The sequence below is a fragment of the Dermochelys coriacea genome, chromosome 16 (assembly GCF_009764565.3).
Source record: "Dermochelys coriacea isolate rDerCor1 chromosome 16, rDerCor1.pri.v4, whole genome shotgun sequence".
NCBI classification, from domain to species: Eukaryota; Metazoa; Chordata; order Testudines; family Dermochelyidae; genus Dermochelys; species Dermochelys coriacea.
The window spans coordinates 12,391,800-12,413,421 of record NC_050083.1 but is presented as its reverse complement, the minus strand read 5'-3'; the positions used below and the strand labels follow the sequence as shown (position 1 = coordinate 12,413,421).

At 57.2% G+C, this 21,622-nt stretch overlaps 1 protein-coding gene across 6 annotated transcripts; it reads left to right on the top strand.

Annotated features, from left to right (window-relative positions):
- The first annotated feature begins 56 nt into the window (after positions 1–56).
- FPGS (folylpolyglutamate synthase) lies at positions 57–20,794 on the top strand. 6 transcript variants are annotated; one of them, XR_006276081.1, is made up of 17 exons: positions 57–661; positions 1,500–1,606; positions 6,642–6,770; positions 7,001–7,054; positions 7,367–7,431; positions 7,547–7,661; positions 8,263–8,340; positions 9,089–9,150; positions 9,607–9,709; positions 10,041–10,118; positions 10,640–10,787; positions 12,329–12,430; positions 13,865–14,015; positions 14,499–14,574; positions 15,544–15,610; positions 16,218–16,713; positions 16,771–20,794. XR_006276081.1 is itself a non-coding variant. In XM_038374075.2 (16 exons), the coding sequence occupies exons 2-16, from the start codon at positions 1,568–1,570 to the stop codon at positions 16,652–16,654; spliced, it is 1,704 nt and encodes a 567-aa protein (XP_038230003.1). In that variant the 5' UTR covers positions 57–661; positions 1,500–1,567; the 3' UTR covers positions 16,655–20,794. The 6 variants fall into 6 exon arrangements, 3 of the variants coding, with proteins under 3 accessions (XP_038230003.1, XP_038230002.1, XP_043354882.1); XM_038374075.2 differs by having other exon boundaries at positions 16,218–20,794; XR_006276080.1 differs by lacking the exons at positions 57–661; positions 1,500–1,606 and adding an exon at positions 2,665–2,825 and having other exon boundaries at positions 16,218–16,704; positions 16,767–20,794.
- The last annotated feature ends 828 nt before the right edge of the window (positions 20,795–21,622 follow it).

Genomic DNA, 21,622 nt, shown 5'->3' with positions numbered 1-21,622 from the left:
TGTGAAGGGAGCGGGACACATTCTGCTCGTAGTCTGAGGGTGGATGTGACTGGAGGATGGCAGGAGTCTGTCCAACTCCCCAGGGTGCTGATTATAGTGACAGAGCAGCAATGCCCAATGAGCTATTACTACTGCGAAACCTGGCCCAGCTAGACACCTGGCTATGTTCTTACAAGCATTCCTGTGTCTGTCACTTTATCTGGCTTTGCTTACATGGGTCTAGATTAAGAGCAGTAACTCTCCAAGTGCAGAGAGCAAATGCACTACACATTCAATGCACTTAACTTCAGCAATGTGTATCCCATATATACCTTTTCCTGCCAACAGAGCTTATTAAACCTGATATGCACCTAATAGAAACTCTTTATGGAGATCTTAATGGATTCCTGTGCTGAAAGGAAATTCTCTCTTTCCTTGGGCTGCAGCAGCTCTTGTGAATTTGTTTGAGAGGGTGCAGCGGTGGTGCTGGCAAACCAGAGTAAACCCTGAGCCTTTGAAATGAGAGTAATGTGTGCAGAATGCAGTTGGTGATAACCTTTGTCCTTCAACTAGGCTAGTAGCAACACCCGCCAGCAGCCAGTGTGAGGTCTGTAAACAGCAGGCAGCAGAGATCAAACTTGCTTCTGAGCAGAAAGTAAGGATGATAAAGGACATGTATAAGGTAAATCTCTTCTCTGGGATGGGGTTCGGAAACAATGGGGAGTTTTGGGAAGCTTTTGGTGCTAAAGGGACATGAATTGAATTAGCTGCAGGTGATACATTGGCCTGGTGCCCTCTGCCAGTTGTTGTGAAGAAACAATCATATGTCCTGTTTTTAAATGATTTCTCTCCCCTGTGTGAATTTTTTAAAAAATAGGGAAAATGGAGCTACAGCTCTTCAATGTGCTCTATGAGCAAGTAGGTAACAGTTCACATAATTCAGGTGATGGTGATGTCCCCTTTAGCGGCTAGGCTGGAGCTTTTTGCTCTGTCCTTACACTGATGAAAATAGTTTTTAAAAAGTAATGGGGATTTACTGTGGTTAGTTTTTTTTAATAAGAACAGGTGTTGCTGTGGATGAGGGTAGCAGCACAGGCAGTGATCACTCAGATCTCTCTTTGTTAGAAAGTAGTTTGGATGCAGAAACTAGTATTTTTCTTATGATAAATCCATGTTGACCAAGATAATGCTGAACAGTGTTAACAAGTTAGCTCCTGCATCAAGACACAAGCAAGAACAAAATCTGGCTGAACTGCTGATTCCTTTCTCTCCAGAGCAGTGTTGGAATCTTAGAAGATGGCCACTTTAGAGTAATGATTCCTAGCTGTTCCCTGCATGTTTTCCACTGAGGCACTTTGGGGCGGGGGGACCATCTTTGTTATGTGTTTGTACAGTGCGTAGCCCAATGGGACCCTGCTCCATGACTTGGGGCTCCTAGGTGCTACCACGATACAGGCAGTAGATGATAATCCTGAATGGGAACATATGGCTCCTGTACTAAAAACTGGTCTTTGCTACAGTTGTAATCTCTGGCTGAATCTCCACGCTTAGCAACATCCCTGCAAACTGTAGGAGAGAGACTGGCTGAATGTGGTGGAGCTGCCCCTACGCTCGAAGAATTGAGATGGTAATTTAATTTTGTTTTAAATTTGGGGCTGTGCTACTAACTTCACTGCTAAAGCTATAAATGCAGTTAAGAGTTGGGAATGGTGAGCGGGAGGTAGAGCTGGCTGCACCTCCAGCTGTTGGTTAATGGAGGTTTTCGATGGACTGTGCCAACTATGGTGTATCTGGCTTGGGTGTGTTTAAAGCTTGCTATTAAATTATCGTTTAGGTCCTTGCCAAAATCCTTTTTTTAAAAGACCTCTGCATGTGTCTATTTAAATGGGATGGAATGACAGCTTGCCCATGTATTTGCAACGTGAGAAAACAGTGCATGAAAGGTGTTTAGTTCAACTAAAAAGTGGAGCATCTGCTGTGTATTTGGGGGGGGGGGTTAGGCCCCTGAAATACCCTGGCTGTAGTTGCTTGTTTCCTGCAGAGGGGTGTTATGTTTTCATAGGTAGGCACCACCATAACATTCCATTTTGTAATAAAATCAGCTTTATTGAGCTAGCAGGATTGCTTGGACTTTGCGCTGCCCCTCTGTGCCAGCTGACCTTGAAAGCCACAACGTGCCCAGAGCCACCTGTGCAGAGGTGGGTTTTCCTTGCCATGTGCCCTGGAAGGCTTTAGGTACTACGCAGTGAATGTGCAAACGTGGTTTTATCTGGGGATGTTTCCCTGTAGACACTGTGGGAACGTGGGACCTGGCCTGTCTCCTCTGATGCAGCAATTGGGGGGGGTGGGGGTTGGATGGCTCTTTAGGAGGGAGTGAATTCATCCCTGTGTGTAGCCCTTGGGAAAGTGCTGTGTGTATAGGGGGCGGGGGGGAAGGAAGGCTGCTGCATCTCTATGAGATCAGCGTTGTGTCCCCCCCCCCCTCCCCCCGCTGTAGGGGACATAGGAGCCCTAATCAGTAAAGGGGAGACAGCGTTGCCCTTTAAGGCGACGAGGTGCCCCTCACAATGATGGCGGCCGTCGCCCTGCCCGGGCTCTCTCCCGCCCTGTAGTGCCCCTCACAAAGATGGCGGGGCGGCCGCTGCCGCGCCTGCGCGCTGGCGGTGGGAGGTGGCTCGCGGGGCGGGGCTGCGCCGGTCGGTGGCGGCGGGGGCCGCCTGTCCGCGGGAGGCGGGATGGGCTTTGGCGGGCTCCGCGCGCTGCACCCCGCGCTGCGGCTGGTGGCGGCCGGCGGCCCGCGCTGCTTCAGCACCAGGCCGGCCCGCGCGCCCAGGATGGAGTACCAGGTACCGGCGTGGGGGCGGCCCGGTTACATCAGCCGGGACACGTGGGGCCCGGCGGGGGGAGGGGGGGCAGGGCAGCCTGCTCCGTGGGCACGTGTCTTTAGCCGGGGATGTGGGGGGCTGCGATAGGGCGGAGGTGGACGGGAGGCTGGTGTGGGCACGTCGTGGTTTATATGCAGGGTTTCTGTGTGTGGTGGGGGGGGAGGCTCGAGGGCTTTTGGGGGGGGGGGCATGTGGCACACGTGGAGGCAGGGTGCTGTGCTGGGGGTTGGTGCTGTTTATAAATGGCTGTTGACGCTGATTGGGGGACTTGGCCCTCGGCGCCGTTCTGATGCAGAGCAGCCCCTCCGGCCATAACCTCAGTGGGTGACCCCCGACCCCTTCCGGTTTTTATTTTCAGTGATGCGCCTCATACTGACATTGTGTAGGGCTCTATGGGCTTAAAATTCGTAACAGGGTGACCGGGGTAGGGCTCTCTTCCTAGGAGGTTCTAATAGCCAACCTTGCCTAATGGTTTCTACTTACAACTTCCTGCCTTCCTTCTTTCGTAACTTTCTTCCCATTGATTGAACTCAGTGGAAAGACTCCCTTGATTTCAGTGGGCTTTCAGCAACAGGCACCATACTTCAAAGGTCAGGAAGTATGTGGGGGAAAATCATTCAACCAACTTTGGATTTGTGGGGGAAACCTCTGAATAAATGAGATCACCCTTATCCCATCAACTTGGGTTGGATTGTCATGCAAGCATCCACCATCTTTGTCCGAGGCAGCGCTGAGGTCCACTTGCTTACCATCTTCTTTGGTGCAATCCATCCATCGCATCCTCAGCATCTCTTTCCTATCACCCTCTTCTGCTGTGCTGCTTTCACCAGGTGCCCTTCCTTCATCCTCTGCTTGCATCCAAACCTGCAAAGCTGCACTTCCTGCATTTGTCAAATTAAATGAAATCACTTCTGTACAAATAACAATATCACTTTTTTTTTCATCATAACAGCTTACATTTGAATCTTAACATCAAAAATAGTTGGCACTGATGGATTGGACTTAAGTTTGGGGGGGCAAACTGATTGTCAACTATCACTTAGTTACATTTGAAAATTGCATCCTGAGAATGCCCTGTAGAAAAGGTCTCAAAATCGAAGCACTCTTCTATGTAAGCTGAAGATCTGTATGTCCGTGTTCTCTTCAAACGAATGGGCTTTGAATATATGGAAATCGGTGACTGTTAATAGATGCTGGACGGTCTTAGAGGAGTGAAATGCATGAAGCACAGCTAAAGCAACATGAAGGTAGCTGAATTGGAATCAGAATGTCTGATGATGCAAACGATAATGTTCCAAAGCACCATTAATGTGGCTGGCTGCACCCGGCTAATGTCTTCGCTCGCTTTTTGTGGCACTTGCTGTGTTGCTTACTCAGCTCCTCCTGTAAAGTCAGAAGGGTCTGGGACGTGGCCATGTTCAACATTCATGTGGAAACAGTGATTTTTACACTTAACACCAACTTTGACCATGCAGCTCCATCATGAACATAATGTGGAGGGGGCTTTGTGTCTAATTAAATGATGTTTGGGGAGGAAGTGAGTCAGGATCACATGGGATTCACAGTCTTAACACCTGGCTGAGTTCTGAGTAGTGTCAGGTTTGTGGTTTGGGTGTCCCGATGTAAGTAGTCACCAGTAATAGTGATGGAGATAGGTTTCAGTCCCTGGGGCAGGGACAGTCTCTTCATTAAGTGTTTGTACTGCACCTAGCACAGCAGGGCCTGGTCTATGACGGGAGTCCCGGGTATTGTGATAGTGCCTAATAATAATCTTCATGAGCTACCGTGTGCCTGGGTCTAGCTGGGAAGTGCTTGGGGTCATCATAGATAGTGGGCTGGCTTCCTGTCCCGGTTGGAGAAGGGGAACAATGCATGATGTGGGGAGAGCAGGAGTTCTGGTGCAGTGTGGGGAAGACCTGATTCCATCTGGCTCAGCTGAGAGATGGCAAGAAGCAGATGGTGCGTTTGGTGTCTTTGATCCCAGGGAGATACATTATCCCACCCAGTATAAATAGCCACATGTATCTGGAGGAGCATGGCCAGTGCTTTTTATAGAGGTGAATTGTGGGGAGTAGATCTGGTTACCATCCAGCCCCTGCCAGAGCTGCACAGTCTACCCCCAGAGATTGCTACTCTGCACGAGGCTTACTGGAACTAAAGCGAACCCTGGGAAATGTATTAATCAGCATTTAAAGAGGCTATTCTGGGCCTTGGAAAGCCAGGACCGTAAAACACTCTGACTCAGACAGTGCTGTGATCGAAGCGAGTGAGACTATATAGCCCTTAAATGCTCTGCTCCAGATATTACTGCTGTGGTCCTGTGGTTGGGGCACAGGACTGGAAGTCAGGAAACCTGGGTACTGATTCTTCCATGATGAGGCACTCTTTGTGCCTCAGTTTCCCTTCTCACACTCTGACTGTCTTGTGTGTTTAGATTGTAAACTCTTCGGTGCAGAGGGTCTCTCCCATGCATGTTTGCCATACCTAGCACAATGGGACCCCGGTCTCTGTTGGGCTTTCTAGGCACGCATGCAATACAATTAATATTAGTAATGGCAGTGAGCGAAAATATATCGCGCTGGTGTTCTGGTGCAGACTGTGGGTGGATTGTACTGCCCTGGGGCTCTGTTACACCAGTGCTCCAGCTTGCGTTCCTGGGGCTCATCTCGTGATGGGCATATGCTCTGTCCCCACTCTTCATGCCTTGGAAATAGTTATCAGAGCTGATTTTGCGCCCCTTCCCCCTCTCCTGCCTCCTCTGGCAGCTGCCTGTCCATTTTCTGAATTGCTGCTGAGACTCTTCCTCTCCAGTGCTTCCTCTGTGGGGATCGCTCATCTGGGGTGTCACTTGTACCCCTTATTTTTGTGGTCCTTCATCTTGTGTATTTTTAAAGAGTTATCAGTTCTGTCTCTTCCCCCGGCCCCCGAGTCTGGTCTGAGCAGACAGGGCAGGGAGATGCATTGCCAGTCACCTAACCAGTGGGGAAAACTCTAAAGGCCACTGGATTACAGTTCCCTCTGCTCCAAGCACCGTACCTGGGGCTGTGTAATTGCAGTCCCATAACAATGGCAGGGCAAGACAAGCTAGCTGTGTGCAAGTCCTGCTGTTCTGAATGCAGCCCATGCATCCAAGGGCCACTGTGGAGCAGACGGAGCTAGTGGCTGGTTCTGGCCTGGCCACTATGTTTCACCCTCCAGCGCGTGAGTAGACAGTGGTGCAGCGTATTGCCTGGAGTGGTGCACCCCCTCTAGGCCCTGAGCTCAGCCTTTGTTTGCTCTGGCTGGAAGCGAAAGCTGGGATTGGTGTGCTCTGATCAGCACTCACCTGGCAGGGAGGAGCGAGAGCCCTACTACCACTTTGTCACGCTCCAGCACTGCTCTTGGTGCAGGGCAGATGAAGTTCTTGGCACAGGAGGTGGCTGATGAGACCCTTGCGTGGAGATGGACTGGGTGGGTGGCATTGGGGTTGGAGGTGGCTATCTTCCCACCTGTGATGAGGGCTCTGATGGCGGGGGAGCCTAGTCAGTAACATCGGCCTCCCCCAGAAGAGCAAAGGCTGGCAGCTGTGTGTTGGGAGCCAGTGATGGGTGGGAGCAGTGTGGGCTTGAGTTGCCTGGCAGCCCCTGAGTTTAGTATGTAGGTCCAGGGGCTTCTCTGTGGGTGAGCAGGAGACCCCCTTCCAGCACACACAGGGGGCTGGAGCATTGGCTCTTGGCCACCATCCCCTCCTACGAGCGGAGAGCTGATCTGTGCCTCATCTTGTGAGTCTCATTCCAGGATGCCATCCGGACCCTGAACACCCTCCAGACCAATGCCAGTTACCTGGAGCAGGTGAAGCGGGAGCGAGGAGACCCCCAGGTACAGCTGGAGGCCATGAAAGGCTTCTTGGAGCGAAGTGGGTTAAAGGTGAGAGCTGTCATGTCCCCTTCCCTGACTGAGCAGAGCCCTCTCAGTGCTGCTCTGTGGCGAGGGATGGATGGAGGGCGGGGTTGGGGGGGAGCATCCCAGGCTGTACTGGCCTCTCCACTCGGTGGGACTGACTGTGAGCCCTCCCACCATGTTGGCACAGTGCCGGGTGGGAGTGTCTCCCCAGCCTCGACCCCCCTCTCATGGGTTTGTTAACCTCTGTCTGATAGGTCGAAGACCTGGATCAACTGAACATCATCCACGTAACTGGGACAAAGGGCAAGGTAAGCGGGAGCATTGGGGTGGGGTTGCGTGAGTCACTGCGGGGGGCCCAAACGGGGCACGTTCGGGCAAGGGGATTCTGTGGGGCGCAGGGCGAGGGGGAAACGATGGGCCAGCATGCAGCGGGATAGGGTGAGAGGGGAAATCACTAGGCCGTGTGATGGGTCATGGGATGCTCAGGGTGCGGGTGCTGGAGATTTAGGACAGCAGCACTGGCACAGTGGGGGTGAAGGGGACTCCAGGGGGCTCCCTTTTGCTGGGGGCTGCTGGGGAGGGCAGGTTCCATGGTTAATGCTGCCGACTTCTTCTTCCAGGGCTCGACGTGTGCCTTCACGGAGCGCATCCTCCGCAACTATGGCCTGAAGACGGGCTTCTACAGGTGGGCGCCCCGGTGGCTCCTGGGGCATGGATTCAGGGTGCTGAGTGGCACCCTGGGGAGGGTGTAATGGGGGAGCTGTCCCGGGTGCTGACTGTCTGTTCTCCCATCACACCAGCTCTCCCCACCTGGTCCAGGTGCGTGAGAGGATCCGCATCAACGGGCAGCCGATCAGCAAGGAGCTCTTCAGCAAGTACTTCTGGCAGGTGTATAACCGGCTGGAGGAGACCAAGGTGTGTGTGGTGGGAGCTCTGGGAGGGGGCTGCTGCTGCCCTGGGTGGGTATAAGCGACTGCTGTCTCCTGGAGCCTGTACGAGGCGCTGGAGCACCCATTCCTCGGCAGGAGTGTGCCCCGCGACCAGGCCAATAAGATCCCACGCTAGGGGAGTCACCCCTTGTGGTACAATAACAGAGTCTATGCTGCTGGGTCCAGAGGGGGCCCAGGCAAAGTCGGACCACTGCCCCAAGGCCGGCTCCTTGTAGGGATTGGGTGTGGGCGGGTTATCTAGTGCTTAGAGTAGGGGACCTTTAGTTCTACTCTGCCGCTGCCTTGCTGGGTGTCCTTGGGCAAGTCAGTTTCCCTGCTCTGTGCCTCAGTTCCCCAGTTGCGTGGCGAAGTTGACCATTCGTGTAAATCTCTCAGATGAGCTGGACCCTGGATGTGCCGTGTCTCTGCTCCTGCCCTGGGGACTGGGCCGGAGCCCGGCAGTGCAGGGAGAAGGGTCAGTCCCTTGCTGGTCTTGTGGCAGCAGTGTGCTTGTGGCTGTGGCTTAGCAATGGGGCTGGGGTAGAGGTGCTGCCCTGCAGTCCCTGAGATAACGGTCTGTCCTGCAGGACCCCGGCCACACCAGCATGCCCGCCTACTTCCGCTTCCTCACCATCATGGCCTTCCACGTCTTCCTGCAGGAGAAGGTATGGCACTCCCTCCCCTCCAGGCGGATGGCTGAGTTCCTGCCAGTGCCCCACGGTGCCAAGTGGCTGCAGCCCTGATAGGCTGTAGCGGGAGCTGTGGGTGGTGAGGGTCTGGCCACCGGAGCCCGGGGCCCTGTCACTCCCTGGGCCCAGTCTCGCCCAGCCATCTGCTGCTGGGATGGGGCCAGGGGCCTTTGTCTCTCCCACCCTTCCTCTTCCTCTCCCATGTTTTTTTCCTCCTTTCCTGGTTCTGTTCCCAGGGATGCCCGGTAGGAGAGTCCTGGGGTCTGCACAGCTGTAGCTGCCCCCTGGGACTGCCTGTGTGTGTGACTGTTGCCCCCTTGTGGCTGCAGCGCACAGGGTAAAAGCTGTAATACTGCTGAGAGGGAGTGGAGCTTCTCCTCCAGCCTCTGGTGCAGAGGCCTGCGTGTGTAGCTAAAAGTCCTGGGTTCATGCTCCCTTACGTGCATGTCTTTCTGTTGCAGTCTGGCATGCGGGCAGCTCTCTGGGTAGCTGTGCGTTCCTGGGACATTTCTCTGAGAGTCTGGATCAGAGCCTGTCCCTGCCCTGTGTGTTCGGGCCAGGGTCCCATGTGTCTGAAGGGCTGCTGTGAGTAGGGCAGGCCCTGCGTAAGGGTGCTGAGCCCTCTGTCCCTGCTCAGGGCTGTGCCATGCGGCTGTTCTGTTTCCGGCGTGTTGGGCACGGATGCCACAGGTGGTCCCTTAGCACGCTCTTGTCTCCCCTCCAGGTGGATCTGGCTGTGGTGGAAGTTGGCATTGGGGGTGCCTATGACTGCACCAACATCATCAGGTAGGAGCAGGCTGGACCTGGCACGGGGACCAGGTACCCGCCTCCTTATTGCCTCCGGGTGAAACTCGCATGCAGAAGCCACCAGCTCTCCCCAGAGCAGGAACAGCCTGGGCAGGGGTCAGTGAGCCAATGGGCCTCAACCCAGCTGGGCCCAGTAGGGGAGTTCGGTCAGTTCTTGACCCCTCTGCTGACAAAGGGGTCCAGTCCTAGTGGCTGTGATGGGGACGCCTGGCCAGGGAAACTGTTGACCGTCCCTGAGGTGATAGGAGCTTCCAGCCACGTTGGGCTCGGTGTGAGCCGTAGCCTGGGAGGTGAAAGGCTCCGTGCCAATCCCGTGAGCCAGCCAGTGCCCTGAATCCTGGGGCCTCCTGGGTGCCGGCTGGCTGCAGAGCTGGGGAGAGGAGCCCGCCCTTCAGGAGTCCTGGCGCTGGGCGCTCACCTTCTCTCTGTCTCCAGGAAGCCGATCGTGTGCGGGGTCTCCTCTCTGGGGATTGACCACACCAGCATCCTGGGGGACACCATTGAGAAGATCGCCTGGCAGAAAGGGGGCATCTTCAAGGTAGAGACAGTGGGGGTCTGTGGGGAGAGGGGGTCTCTGACAGCCTTGAGCGGGCTGGTCCAGCAGGACCAAGTCTGTCCACATCTGGGAAGTGAAACTCCCCTGGTGCAGGAGGCTGGTCCCAAGCCAGAGGGCACATGGCAGCCTGGGGGGTGGGGGCCCATCTGAGGGGCAAGCTCTGAACCTGAGTGAGGGGTCCCAGCTCGCCCCTGGGTGTCCAGGTCTGCCCCAGACCAGCAGCCTGTCACTGGAGTCCAGGGGGATGGTGGGGGCCTCGGCATTGGGTGACAGGCTGTGCAGCCGACCATGATGACATCTGCTTTGCTTTCAGCCTGGAGTGCCGGCGTTCACAGTGCCCCAGCCTGAGCGGCCCCTGGAGGTGCTGAGGGTGCGAGCCAGGGAGAGCTCGGTGAGTTCTTGTTATATACATGCCTCCCTTGCCCCCTCCTGCTGCTGTCCCTGGGTCGGGGAGATGACTCTCCCTGCTGCACCCACGCCAGGTGCAGGGGCTGGGATGTCAGATGGCTCCTGCCCCCTTGGATGGTGCTGGCCAGAGGCCTTGGGTCCCAACCCCCTCTCTCCTCCCCAGGGAGGGTTGGGCTTCTCTGGCCCCTCCTCACTCTGGATCCTTTGCAGGGTGGCCCCGGGCCTGTGATCCCAGGGGTGCCCCCGTTTCTCCTGTGCAGCAGCTGAGGGTGCTGCTGGTGCTGGCGCCCCTCGGGGTCCATCCCTGGAGAGGCAGGGTCAGATGGAAACGTGACGACCCATGAATATGAGCCCCAGAGCCTGGGGGTGGGGTTGCCTCAGTTTCTGCTGCCTGGTCTGAAGGTCTGCAGAACCCACCGGGGGCTCTCGGTCAGCTGGTGGAGCTGCCCCGTGGAGGTGGGTGAGCTGGGCAGGGCTCACCCTCTGCCCCCTCTCTCTGTGTAGTGCCCGCTTTACCTGTGCCCTGACTTGGGTGCCTTCGAAGAGGATGATAAGGCACTTCAGCTGGGGCTGGCGGGCGAGCACCAGCGATGCAATGCCACTCTGGCCCTGCAGCTCTCACGGGCCTGGCTGCAGCAGCAGGGGTATCAGGGTAAGGAGCATGGACCCGGCACGGGGGAGCTTGTGCGCCTGGGAAGGGGGGAGCTTGTGAGGGGGCTGGGGCCGCCCCTCCTTGCGCTGAACGGCACATTCCAGCCCTTACTTCTAGTTCCTGGGTTGGGGTGTCTCTCCGAGGAGATTCTGGGGAAGTCCTGATTGGGTGCACTTCAGTGCGTGGGCTCGCAGGGCTCCGGGCAGGCTGCTATTATGCAGCATGTGACCATCCAGCCTGTTGCTGCTCTTTTCCCAAGTGCCCTGTGTGTGTCGGGGGTGAGGAGCTCTGGCTGGGACTTCATGGGAGACTGGGAGGGAGAGCTCTCTGCACCCAGCAAATACGAGCCAGCAAGTTACCAACGTGCTGGGGGCTAAGCTAAGAGGGGGCCCTGCTAGCGAGGGGTGTAGGATACTTGGGATAGTTTTTATTTTATTTAAATTATAAGTTTTTCATTTTAAAAATAAACCTGTTTAAAATGAAATGTGAATTTAATACAAAAAATGTTAAGGTCTAAACGTATTACAGCCTTCAAAAACATTTCAATTCAAAATCAGTGTAGAAGAGCCTCTATAAAGATTTAGAGCTCAAGGCTGCTTTTCTATGCAAAGAAAGAACCAGGGGAAAAACATCTAACTTTGGAGGACAAGTGTTATCAATGTGATAGGTCGCGTAATGTGTTACGGGCTGGATCCTGTGGGGGGCCCAGGGGCTGTGCTGCTGGGTGCAAGAGACTGTCACAGTCATCACAGGCATTGGGACCCAGCCTCTGACTTCAGGAGACCCCATCGTGTAGCTCATCAGGACCTCCAGTGACCCCCTGGAAGGTCTCAGGCCCCTATTTTATAGCGTCTCCTGACGTGAGCTCTGATTGGCTCAGTTTTCAAATTATGAGTATTTCAGACTCTACCCACCCTGGAAACACACTGTACCTCACAGAAAAACACTGCAGTTTGTGTATCCAAAACATCAAAGGTGGTTTTGTTTAAAACTAAATGTGACGTGCTGTTTTGTGTGTAGTGCAATTCCAGTTACCGTCGTAATGCAGCTTGACACAAATCATGAGCAAAGTGCTAATTATATAGTATAGAAGCAATGCATCAGACACCATTTTCTAACATACTAAAAAAGTGCAATTAACAAGAATCTGAAAATCTGAAGCTACATAATTGCTTACGTAAATGTGTATAGTTAGCGTATGCTCTCCTGGGGAGCAAAAAGAGCTACCACATGTAGCGTGAAAGTTCCTTGATGCTTGTATCAGCCCATGCAGGTGCACCTTTCTCTAGAAAAGAACCGAAGTGCAAATGGAACCCTTGATGAAAATCCACGATTTGAACTGAGGTTTTCCACTCGGTGATTTCAGTCGCCTTGACTTAAATCAATCCACCCTCATTTCTATGGAACGTACCCCGGGGTGGCTCCACCACACTGACTGGAGTCCAATCGTGTGTGAGGAGGGAAGGCCGAGTGACGGGGGGGCTACAGGCGGCCATGTGGGGCTGTTAGAATGGTGACTCAGCCCGCCTTCCATCTTTCAGGTACTGGGGAGCTGAAGGACTTGCAGCCAAGTGCTGAGCTACTAGGCAAGAGACCCGTGCCCCTGGCACCTGCCTTCAGGCCCAGCGGCTCCATGGTGCAGGGTAAGGACATGGGTGTGTCACGCCCCACTGCTGTTCCGGTGCCCCTGCCTGTCCTGGGCATTTCCTGGGTGCTCTGTTGTGGGTCCCTGGCTAGTGCCTGCCCTTGGCTTTGGCTAACTGGGATCAGGCCGGAGCTGCCGCTCGTTGAAGATAACGAAGTGCTGTGGGCCGTAACCTCCAAGACCCTGGACTCTGCCCCCGGCCATTGACATTTTGAACTTGCTGCCCTTTAGCTCTTCCTGTTCCTCAGTTTTAACCCTTAGGAGCCTGGTGCTTCCCGGGCTGCCAGCAAGTGCTGAGGGCGATTGTACAGCACCAGCCTCCAGCACCGACCCGACCTCCCCCCGCCTCCCGTGCTGGGTATTTCCCAGCCTGTTTGTTGGCTAAGTGTCATTGTCTCTCCGCCACCTGCCCTAGGAGGCTGCCCGCTGCTCTACCCCTTGCTGCAGAGTGAGAGGGGCCTTCTCTCTGCTCCGCTATTACCCCCCCGTACTGTGCCCTATTGCAGGCTCCCTGGCAGTGCAAAGCAGTCACTAGCTGGGCATATTACGGTAGCCTCAATATTTAATGGGTTTATCCTCACAACCAATAGCAGAGCAGGGCTGTTACCCCTGTTTTACTGGCAGGGCACAGGGAGACTAAGTAACTGGCCCAAAGTCACACAGGAGTTTGTGGCAGAGCAGGGAATTGAGATCAGGTCTCCCAAGTCCCAGGCTGGCCCCTCACCAGTGCACCATCCTACCTCCCCTGGGATCACTGGGCCAGCCCACACCATGACCTTAGCTGCTGGCCTGAGGGCAGGAGCCCAGGCAGGTTGGGGTCTCTGGAATCCATACCCGCCCCATTGGGAATTAGCACATTGTGAGGTGGGCAGGCCATGGGCGTAATGAGTCACTGTCAGGCTCCTTGTCTCTGTGGCACGGGGCGGTGCCCCTGCAGCCAGCACTAGAACGTGTGAGGCTGGCTGCCGTGGCTGCCTCGGGTGGATAGGGAGCAGGCTGGGCTGGCACAGTGCAGGGCTTGGGGGAGCTTAGTACCGGAATAAGGGGAAGGGGGAATCTGTTGGTGGTGTTGGGGTCTCCCCAGTGAAATGTCCCTGGAAGGTTTTATGGCAGGAATGGCTCTGGGTGGGTTGAACATACCTATGTGCGGGCCCCAGAGTGGATGGGTCACAGTACTGTCAGCAGGGCCCCATGCCAGTCCCCAGCCTCCTAACAAGCCAAGCCTGCTTTATGACACCAGCACCCCCCAGTCTCTGATCCCTTTGTCCCCACTCCCCTCATGTTGCCATAACTTAGCTGGGTCGGGCCCGCCAGGGAGCTGGTAACGCGGTTTGAGCAACGGGGGCGGGTGTGCGGGGTTGTGGCTGGTGTAGGGGGCTGCGAGTCCCTGCCGGGTGGGCCTGGCCCCTCATAGCCCCCTCTCCCCTCCCAGGTTTACGGGACACGGAGTGGCTGGGCCGCACCCAGGTGCTGCAGCACGGGCCGGTGACGTGGTACGTCGATGGGGCGCACACCACCAGCAGCGTGCAGGCCTGTGTGCGCTGGTTCCGCCAGGCAGCCCTCAACGAGGAGAAGCCTGAGGAGTAAGGAGGCCCCGGGACGGGGAGGGGGATCCGTTGCTCTGCTGTCACAGGCTTTGTCTGAGCCCCACCCTGAGCAGCTGGAGGGAGCAGGCTTATGTGGGGATTTCCCAGCGAAGTGCCTGTTGGGTTGAGAATGAGGCTGCTGTGGCCTATCGGTGCGGAGAGCCTGCCCATCAGCCATGCCAAGGGTACAAGCAGCACCTGCCTTTCCCTGCTGGAGGGGGACGGGCCCCAGCCCAGCAGGGTATGTTTGGAGGTGGTAGGCCCGGGAAGGAGAGGAGGGCTGAGGTTTGTCTCAGCAACCTGCATGGTCCCAGCACACCAGGGTGGATGGGGAAGGGATCCTGGTGGGACAGGCCTTGAGTTGGGGTTGCTGGACTTCCTGGGCTTTGCGAGGTGGCAGCTGCTAGCACGGCCAGCTCCGGAGTGGGGCTGGGAGCAAGAGCCCCCAAGCTGACCAGGCTGGTCCCTTCTTGTCTGCAGCGGCTCCGAGGTCCGAGTGCTTCTCTTCAACGCCACGGGGGACCGAGACACAGCTGCTCTTCTCAAGCTGCTGCTGGTGAGACTGTCAGTGCCTTGGGCCCTGCCTGATACAAGCTGGTGGGTGGGGGGCTGGTGCCGGGCAGGGAAGGTGGGTTGGTAAGGGCAGAAAATGGGCTGGCAGCAGATGGGGCTGCTGGTCCCTGTGGGGAGAGCGGATCAAAAGGATTTAATTTGTGGGAGGGTGGTTACAGATGATGCATGTGAGTATCTGAGGCTGCCAGCATCCAGCTCAGGCTGGGGGCAGACTCCTGGGTTCTATTCCCAGCTCTGCCCCAACCCTTGGCTAAGTTGTTTCCCTCTGTTCCACATTCTCCCCTTTTGTGCCATGGGGTAACACTGGCCTCAGGCAGGAGCTGGCAGATGGATCTGAAGTGCCAGGTGGGTTCAGAGCTGTGGGGCCCGGCCCAGGTGGGGCCCATAGTGGTGTCTGACCCCTTCCCTGCACCTGCCTGGCTGTTCAGGGCCTGCTTTGATACATCCCACAGGGTGCCACCAGGTGGTGCTAGTGCCCCGCTCTTGTCCCCCAGCCATGCCCCTTAGAGTCCAGTCCACCTCGGTCTCCTGTAACAGCCCAGACTCTCGGGGTCTTCCAGCCTCCCTGTGCGGTGGCCGGGGGCAATCCTGGGATAGTCTTGGGGGCTGGATTTGCCCCCAGTTAGTGGCAGAAGTGAAAATAGAAGGGGAAGGGGCAGTTTCCAGTGACTGACTGACTGATTGGCTGCTTTGCCCAGTAGCCTCTGCAGGAATAGAACCCAGGCGTCTTGGCTACCCTCTAGACCAAATGCGCCCCTATTGGTTTGTAATGGTTCCAGCAGGAATAATGACGGATGCTGAGCTAGTAGCCGAGCTCCTTCCTGTAAGGAGCTGAATCCCCCGCTTGTCCTCCTCCCCTCCGCCCACCTCAATGTGGGCCGCCCAAGGCTGCAGCACCAACCCCCTGTGCTGGCATGGCCATTGTGCTGATGCTGTGTCTCTTGTGCCCCAGCCTTGCCAGTTTGACTACGCCGTCTTCTGCCCCAACTTCGCAGAGGTGTCTGCGGTGGGGAACGCAGGTCAGTACCCAGGGAGGGGAGCTCAATTGGGAATCTGCTCTGGAACTTGCCCGAGAGCAGGCATGCCCTGACTGGCTTGGATTCTGCCCTACCCGTCCTGTTGGGGGATGCCTGCGGGGAATATTCCTGCCCCTGGGTTGGCTCAATGCTTGGGGTGGGGGTGGGAGCAAGTTGCCCCTGGAAACCTCCTCGCTGGATTTTTCTGCAGGGGGCTGGCGTCTCTTGCAGATTCTTGGGCCCTGTCCGCAGCGCTGGTCAGATAGCTTTGATCAGGGCTCTTGGGGAGGCACGTGCTGCTTTCGCAGGCTGCGGGGCTTGGCGGGCTCCCCCATGTACCAGCATGTTGGGCTGGGCCAGCCCACCTGCCAATCTCACGGCCCCACAAAGCCAGGGCTGGCTCCATAACGCTGCTCTATTGGCCCATGCCAGGAGTCCCCTCTTGTCTGTGATCCTGCTCTGCAGGGTTGGATTTGCCGGCTGGTGGCGTGCAGCGGCCTGGTGTCCCCCTGGGGCCTGGCTGTCTGGAGGCGGAGAGGCCATTAAAACAGGCAGGGTGGGAGCGTCCCAAGGCTGCTTTCATGCCAGCTCGTTCTTCTCCCCTTTGCAGACCAACAGAACTTCAACGTCACCCTAGAGAACATGCTGACCCGCTGCCTGGAGAACCAGAAGAAGTGGAACCAGCTGATGGAGGAGAAGGTGGGGCAGGACCTCTGGCTGTCTCCCCACATGAAGGTGGAGGGGCTGGGCGGCCTGCTGAAGCCAGACCCCTTGCGCAGCCCCCTGCTCTTCGTGCCCTCCTCCGAGCGCGCGCTCAACTCCAACTCGCTGGTGTTCCCCTGCATCTCTCACGCCCTGCAGTGGATCACCCAGGGCAGGGACCCGCACTTCCAGGCGCCCGCCATCAAGGGGCTCCACCTGCACCCCGTGGCAGGCAGCGGCGCCGTCTTGCTCAAGGAAGCAGCTGCCATCCATGTGCTGGTCACGGGAAGCCTGCACCTGGTGGGTGGAGTCTTGAAGCTGCTCGACCAATCGCTCTCGCAGTAGCGGGAGCCCGTGGGTGGGGCCTCCATGCCGCTTTTTGCTGTTTACTTGAATCTTTCCAGGTACCTTTTACCAGGTGTTCCCTGAGCTTGCTGCCCCCCGAGGTGGGATGCTGCCAGCTCAGGGCCGGGCACTGCACATGCTGCTGGGGTTCTTGTGCTGAGCCCTTTGCAGCAGCTGGATCTACCCCCTAGGACTGGGATTGGTGCAGCCAGGGTCCACGTCCCGGCACCGGGATCTTGTGCGGAGCCCCTCGCGGCAGTGCCATCCGCAACCGGGCACCAGGACTCTCACATTCAGCCTCACCCCACCTCCCCGGAGCAGGATCCGTTCGTTAGTGCCAGGATTGGTCACTGCACTCACGCTGGTGTCCCTGTTGCCTGGGCTGGGGAACCTGGAGTGAGACCCCAGCAGCTGATCTCGGCCCACAGGGCAGCCTGCGGGGACTGCACCGTACGTTTACTTGATGTTCCGTGGCGCTGTCCTTCCCGGAAGCTCACCGTCCCCGGCCTGGCCAAGCAGACAGGTGGGGAGCTCTTGCTTGGGCCGGAGTGGAATTCCTAGTCTCTGCCCTTGAGCTGCCTTCTCCCTATCCAAGTCTCTGGGCCCCACGGGGGGCTGAGGAAGGCAGCGTTCATCAGCCAGGGTGAGGCCTTTCCCGGCCAGGCATTCAGAGGGAGGCGTGCGCATTGGGTGGACCCAAGCTGATCATCAGTCTCCCTTGGCTGGTGCGTTGCCTTCCCTGGGAGCTGCCCCAGCTGCCCCGCAGAACGAGAGTCTCTCCCCCCACCGCCTTGGTACCTTTGTCTCCGCCCTGGCGTCTGTTCGGTTGAGCCGCACCAGCTGAGCAGTGCACGATTCAGGGATGGGTTTGAGTCTTGCTGCTTCAGACTGTTCTGGCTCCTCTGGGACTGGGCTTGCCCTGGGTGAATGCAGCCAGGTCCTGCCACCTGCATGTAGAATCGGCTCCGGAAGGTCTGGCTGGGTGCTCGTCAGAGGCTGTTAGTGTCTGGGGTGTGTCTGGATCGGGGTCCGGTTGGAACTGCCTGTGATCGAAGGCCAGGAGTGCGGTGGGAGCTGTGTGCCAGGCGCAGAGCCCCAAGTCGTGCTCACTCCCACCCATTAGTGCTGCCGGGCACGTTCACACAGCCCGTGGGGTGAGATTCATGCATTATAGTGCCAAGGAGTCTCTCACAAGTGGTCTTGGTGCCCCATTGTGTGAGCTTCTCCCCGGCCAACACTGGGGCAATGGGGTCCATATGCCCTATTTCCAGTGTTGTGTAGGCAGGTCATCCCTGAGTGCAGAGGGGCTTAGTGCAGGATGTGTCCCCATCTTTCCCTCCCGTCTCCTGGTGCAGAGATCTGTGCACTGGGGCTGAGACTCCTGCCTCTCTCCAGTGCTGGGGCAGCGGGATGTGAGGGCTCTCTGCATGCCATTTGCAAAGTGGTTGATGCCCCCAGACCCGGGTGGGCCAGGCGGCAGGCCGGGCTTGCTCTCTGCTGGACGGTAACTATGAATGACTGGTGGGCAGGGCATGTGGGGCTAGGGGTCGGGAAGCCCTAGTAGCTGAGGAGCTGGGCTGCTTTCTGGACCTTATGCAGTTCTCTGTTTGTGCTGGTGGCTGGCCTGCTACCCAGGTCGCTTTATGGTGACAGCTTCACCGCCCGGCGGTGTCCAGGCAAACGGATGCTGGGAATCAGCCTGATCTCTCAGGCTGAGGTGTGAGGGACCCTCGTTGAGCAGGGACTTCAGGCAGCATCTGTCTGCAGGAGCGGAGTCCCTCTGGCGCAAGAGTTGTGGAAACTGGCTCCAAGCCCCAAGGCCATGAGCCGCCTGGTGTCATCACAGCTCAGCCAGCGTCCCTTGCTGTCCTCTGGGGGCGCGCTCCATGCAGAAACCCACTGAAACCTGCACCGGGCCAGGCAGCAAGCTAGCTGTCCCTGCTTGAAAAAACAGCCCAGCTGGGGCAAGCGTGTTACCAGAGATCGGTGCTTGAAAGCCACTGATGAGCAGGGCGGCCTTTGGGGTGTGGGGAGCGAGATGCTCTTGCGAAGGTGTTGGTTGCACTGGGTGCTCACTGGAGTGCCCAGATGCATGGCACGGTCAGTATGTGCCAGGCTCTGCTGACATGAGTACCCAGCTGTGCCAGCCCAGCCATGACCTGACTCAGTAACTAATAGCCACCTGTCTGCTGTATCCCTGTATCCATATTTCTGTTGCCCCAGGGCGTGGGCATTGGCTGGTCCCACTCCGGACACCGGCCAGACTGTGGGGTTGGGTTTTGAACCCCATCCTCAAACGCATGCAGTGCCAGGGTGCTTGGGCAGGCAGTGTGAGGTCTGGGCCATCTAGCCCCTGAGCATGGATCTGTGGAGCTGCGTTTGATCACAGCAAGTCCAGCCTGGTGCTGCTGGGCATCTGAGCATGTCTCCCCCTTCTCCAGGCTCCTGCCTGGCTGGTCCCTGTGCTGAGTGGGGTGGCTAATGGGGCCAGTGCATGCCGAGGGTCGGTGCAAGCCCTTTTATGGCTGATCATATATTGGGGCGTGTGCACACACTGAGCATGTGGGGCTATTCGCTGCCGCAGGACCTCGGCCGCAGGGCCTGTGCAAGATCCTGCTCCAGCTCTGCTACTGGTCTCTAGGAACCCTGTGGGTTGCTGAGGGGATGAGGTGGCCCAGTGCATTGTGGCCCGGTCCTAGCCCTGTGTGTCTTGGCCTGAGGGCTGTGGGAGCTCTGAACGATGCTGTGCCAGATCAGTGCCATTCCCAGCGTGGGCGGCTTGAGTAAGGGGGCAGTGCCAGGCTGCACCAGGCCCTGGGGCTTGTCATACTGAAGGAAACCCCTCCTTGGCCATGCAGCCACCTCACCAGCTATTTCCAGTGCGCTGCTGCATTCGCCCCAGGAGACAGGCCCAGCCCTTCACATGCTGGCAAGTGTCTGTCCTCCCCTCCCGCTTTACTGCCCCAGTGCCTGTTTCTGTGTATGCTGAAGGCAGCCTGGGGTCTGACCCGGCCGTGTCTCGGGGCAGGTGTCTGATGCCCTAACCCCTCCCCAGTGAGGGGGATTCAGGAGTTGACTTGGGTAAATCTCAAACTGCTGAAAGCTTGGGGCCCAGCACGACCCCCTCTCAGCAAACCCTGCACATTGCCTCTGGCCCAGCCACTCCGCGTGGGGGTCTGGGTGATGGAATAATGCTGCTGCCTGATCCATGTACCTCCTTCAGCACCTCCGGTGCAACTGGTCTAGCAACAGACTAGTGACCCACGTGGCCTGCTGCAGCCTGCCCCTCTCCCGGGGGCTGGGTTACTACGCTGGCCCTGGCAGTGGAGATGGGGGGAGCAGCTGGCTGGGCCCCTCCGCACTGCCACAGAGCTGTGCTTTGGCACGCTGGCACCTCCAAGCCCTGCTGTGATACAGAGGATTGCTGGAGCCAGGGTGCTGGCTCCGGAGTGTAGCCTGTCCCTTAGTAAGGACCACACATAAGCCATGAGCGAAGCAGCTGGTGTCCCTGGGTGGGAGATGGGGCCGAGCTGCCTATTCCAGCCAAGGCAAACATCTGCTAGCTGGTTAGTGTTCCCCTATGTTGTCCTAACCAGGGATCGGTCGCCCCCACGACCCCTTTGGAAATAGCGAAAGGGGCTGTGGTTCTTTGCAGAACTAGCCTGAAGGGAGCCGGGGAGGTGTAACTGCAGCGTGGGTAGACAGACCTGTGCTAGTTTTGATCCAGCTAACACAAATACCAATAGCAAGGAAGCTGCGGCAGCATGGGCTAGCCACTCGAGTGAGTCCCTAGGCTCCTGGGCGGGCTTGTAAAGGTCATGCTGCTCTCGCTAGCCAGCGTCGTGTTAGGGACTACACCAGCTGCCATCACACCTCTGATTGCAGCCTGAGCGTTCTGGGTTCAAGCATGAAGGAAGGTTGGAAGTTGCTCCCTGTGTCCAGCCTCAGATGAAGATGAAAGGCTGAATGGTACTGAGTCTCCAATAATTTAACGAGCAATAGGGTTTTTATGAAATCTTCTGTAACTTAAAAAAGAGTGCTTCCTGGGAGATTAGGGTATGAAAGTGAAGCCATGGTGCTGCTGTTACATGAGTGTCTGATCCATTAACCTGTTGATGGAAATAAATGTCCTGCTCATCGTGGCATTGTACAGTGTCATCTCCTTCCTGGGTGTGTGGGGCGCCTGGCAGGGATGAGGCTGGGAGCTGTGAAGCCCCTTACCTAGCCTAATCCCCTTGGCCCTGGTGGGGGCTGGAAAATGACTCTCACTCTGCCAGTGGGGAAACCGAGGCAGGCTAAGGGCCTGCTTCTGAAAGAGCAGCGTTCCCCCTGGCTGCTCATTTCAAAGGGCTCTTCACCTTCCAGGTGTGGGCCTCACCTGGGTTGCAGGGGCTGGGGCGCGCCCCACCGCTCTGCTGAGCTCCGAACGGGCGAGCGGTAGTTAATGTTTGGATGATGAAATTCTGTGTGTCTGAGCCCTAGGTGGGTTCCACCTGCTAGTTACTCCAGCTTTGCCCTGCCGATCGGCACCGGAGCCTGGCGCTAAGCGGGTCACCAGCCTGGCCCAGAGGCAACAGCTGGATTGACCCAGCTCTGGATTTTTAAACCTCTCTCACTGCTCCGCTTTCTCCGGGGGGGTGGGGGGAGGTTTCCATGACCAGGGTGCCGGCTTGAGGGGCTTTAGCCGGGAGGCTGCCGGCTGCTCTGATGCCTGTTGCAAGCTGGCGTGTGCGGGAAGGGGCACGGGTCCGGCTCCAGCCTAACTCAATACAGTGCAAAGGGAAGGGGCCAGGCCAGGGCGGGTATGGAGTGACATGATGGAACGGGAACAGCTGCAGAGTGAGAGGACTCCCTGGCCCCAGCCTGGGGCCAGCGGGGCTGCTGGCCATGTCACTGTGTTCACCGCGGGGACCTGGCCTAGGCTGCCCGGGTGGAGTCAAGGGCAGGGCTGAAGCTGCTGAGAGCACC

Bases quoted from the DNA above. Each gene is read 5' to 3' on its own strand.
- FPGS (XM_038374074.2), top strand. From the start codon at position 2,715: ATGGGCTTTGGCGGGCTCCGCGCGCTGCACCCCGCGCTGCGGCTGGTG. The intron at 7,662-8,262 runs GTGTGTGTGGTG...TCTGTCCTGCAG, and splicing joins ACCGGCTGGAGGAGACCAAG to GACCCCGGCCACACCAGCAT. The intron at 12,431-13,864 runs GTAAGGACATGG...CTCCCCTCCCAG, and splicing joins CAGCGGCTCCATGGTGCAGG to GTTTACGGGACACGGAGTGG.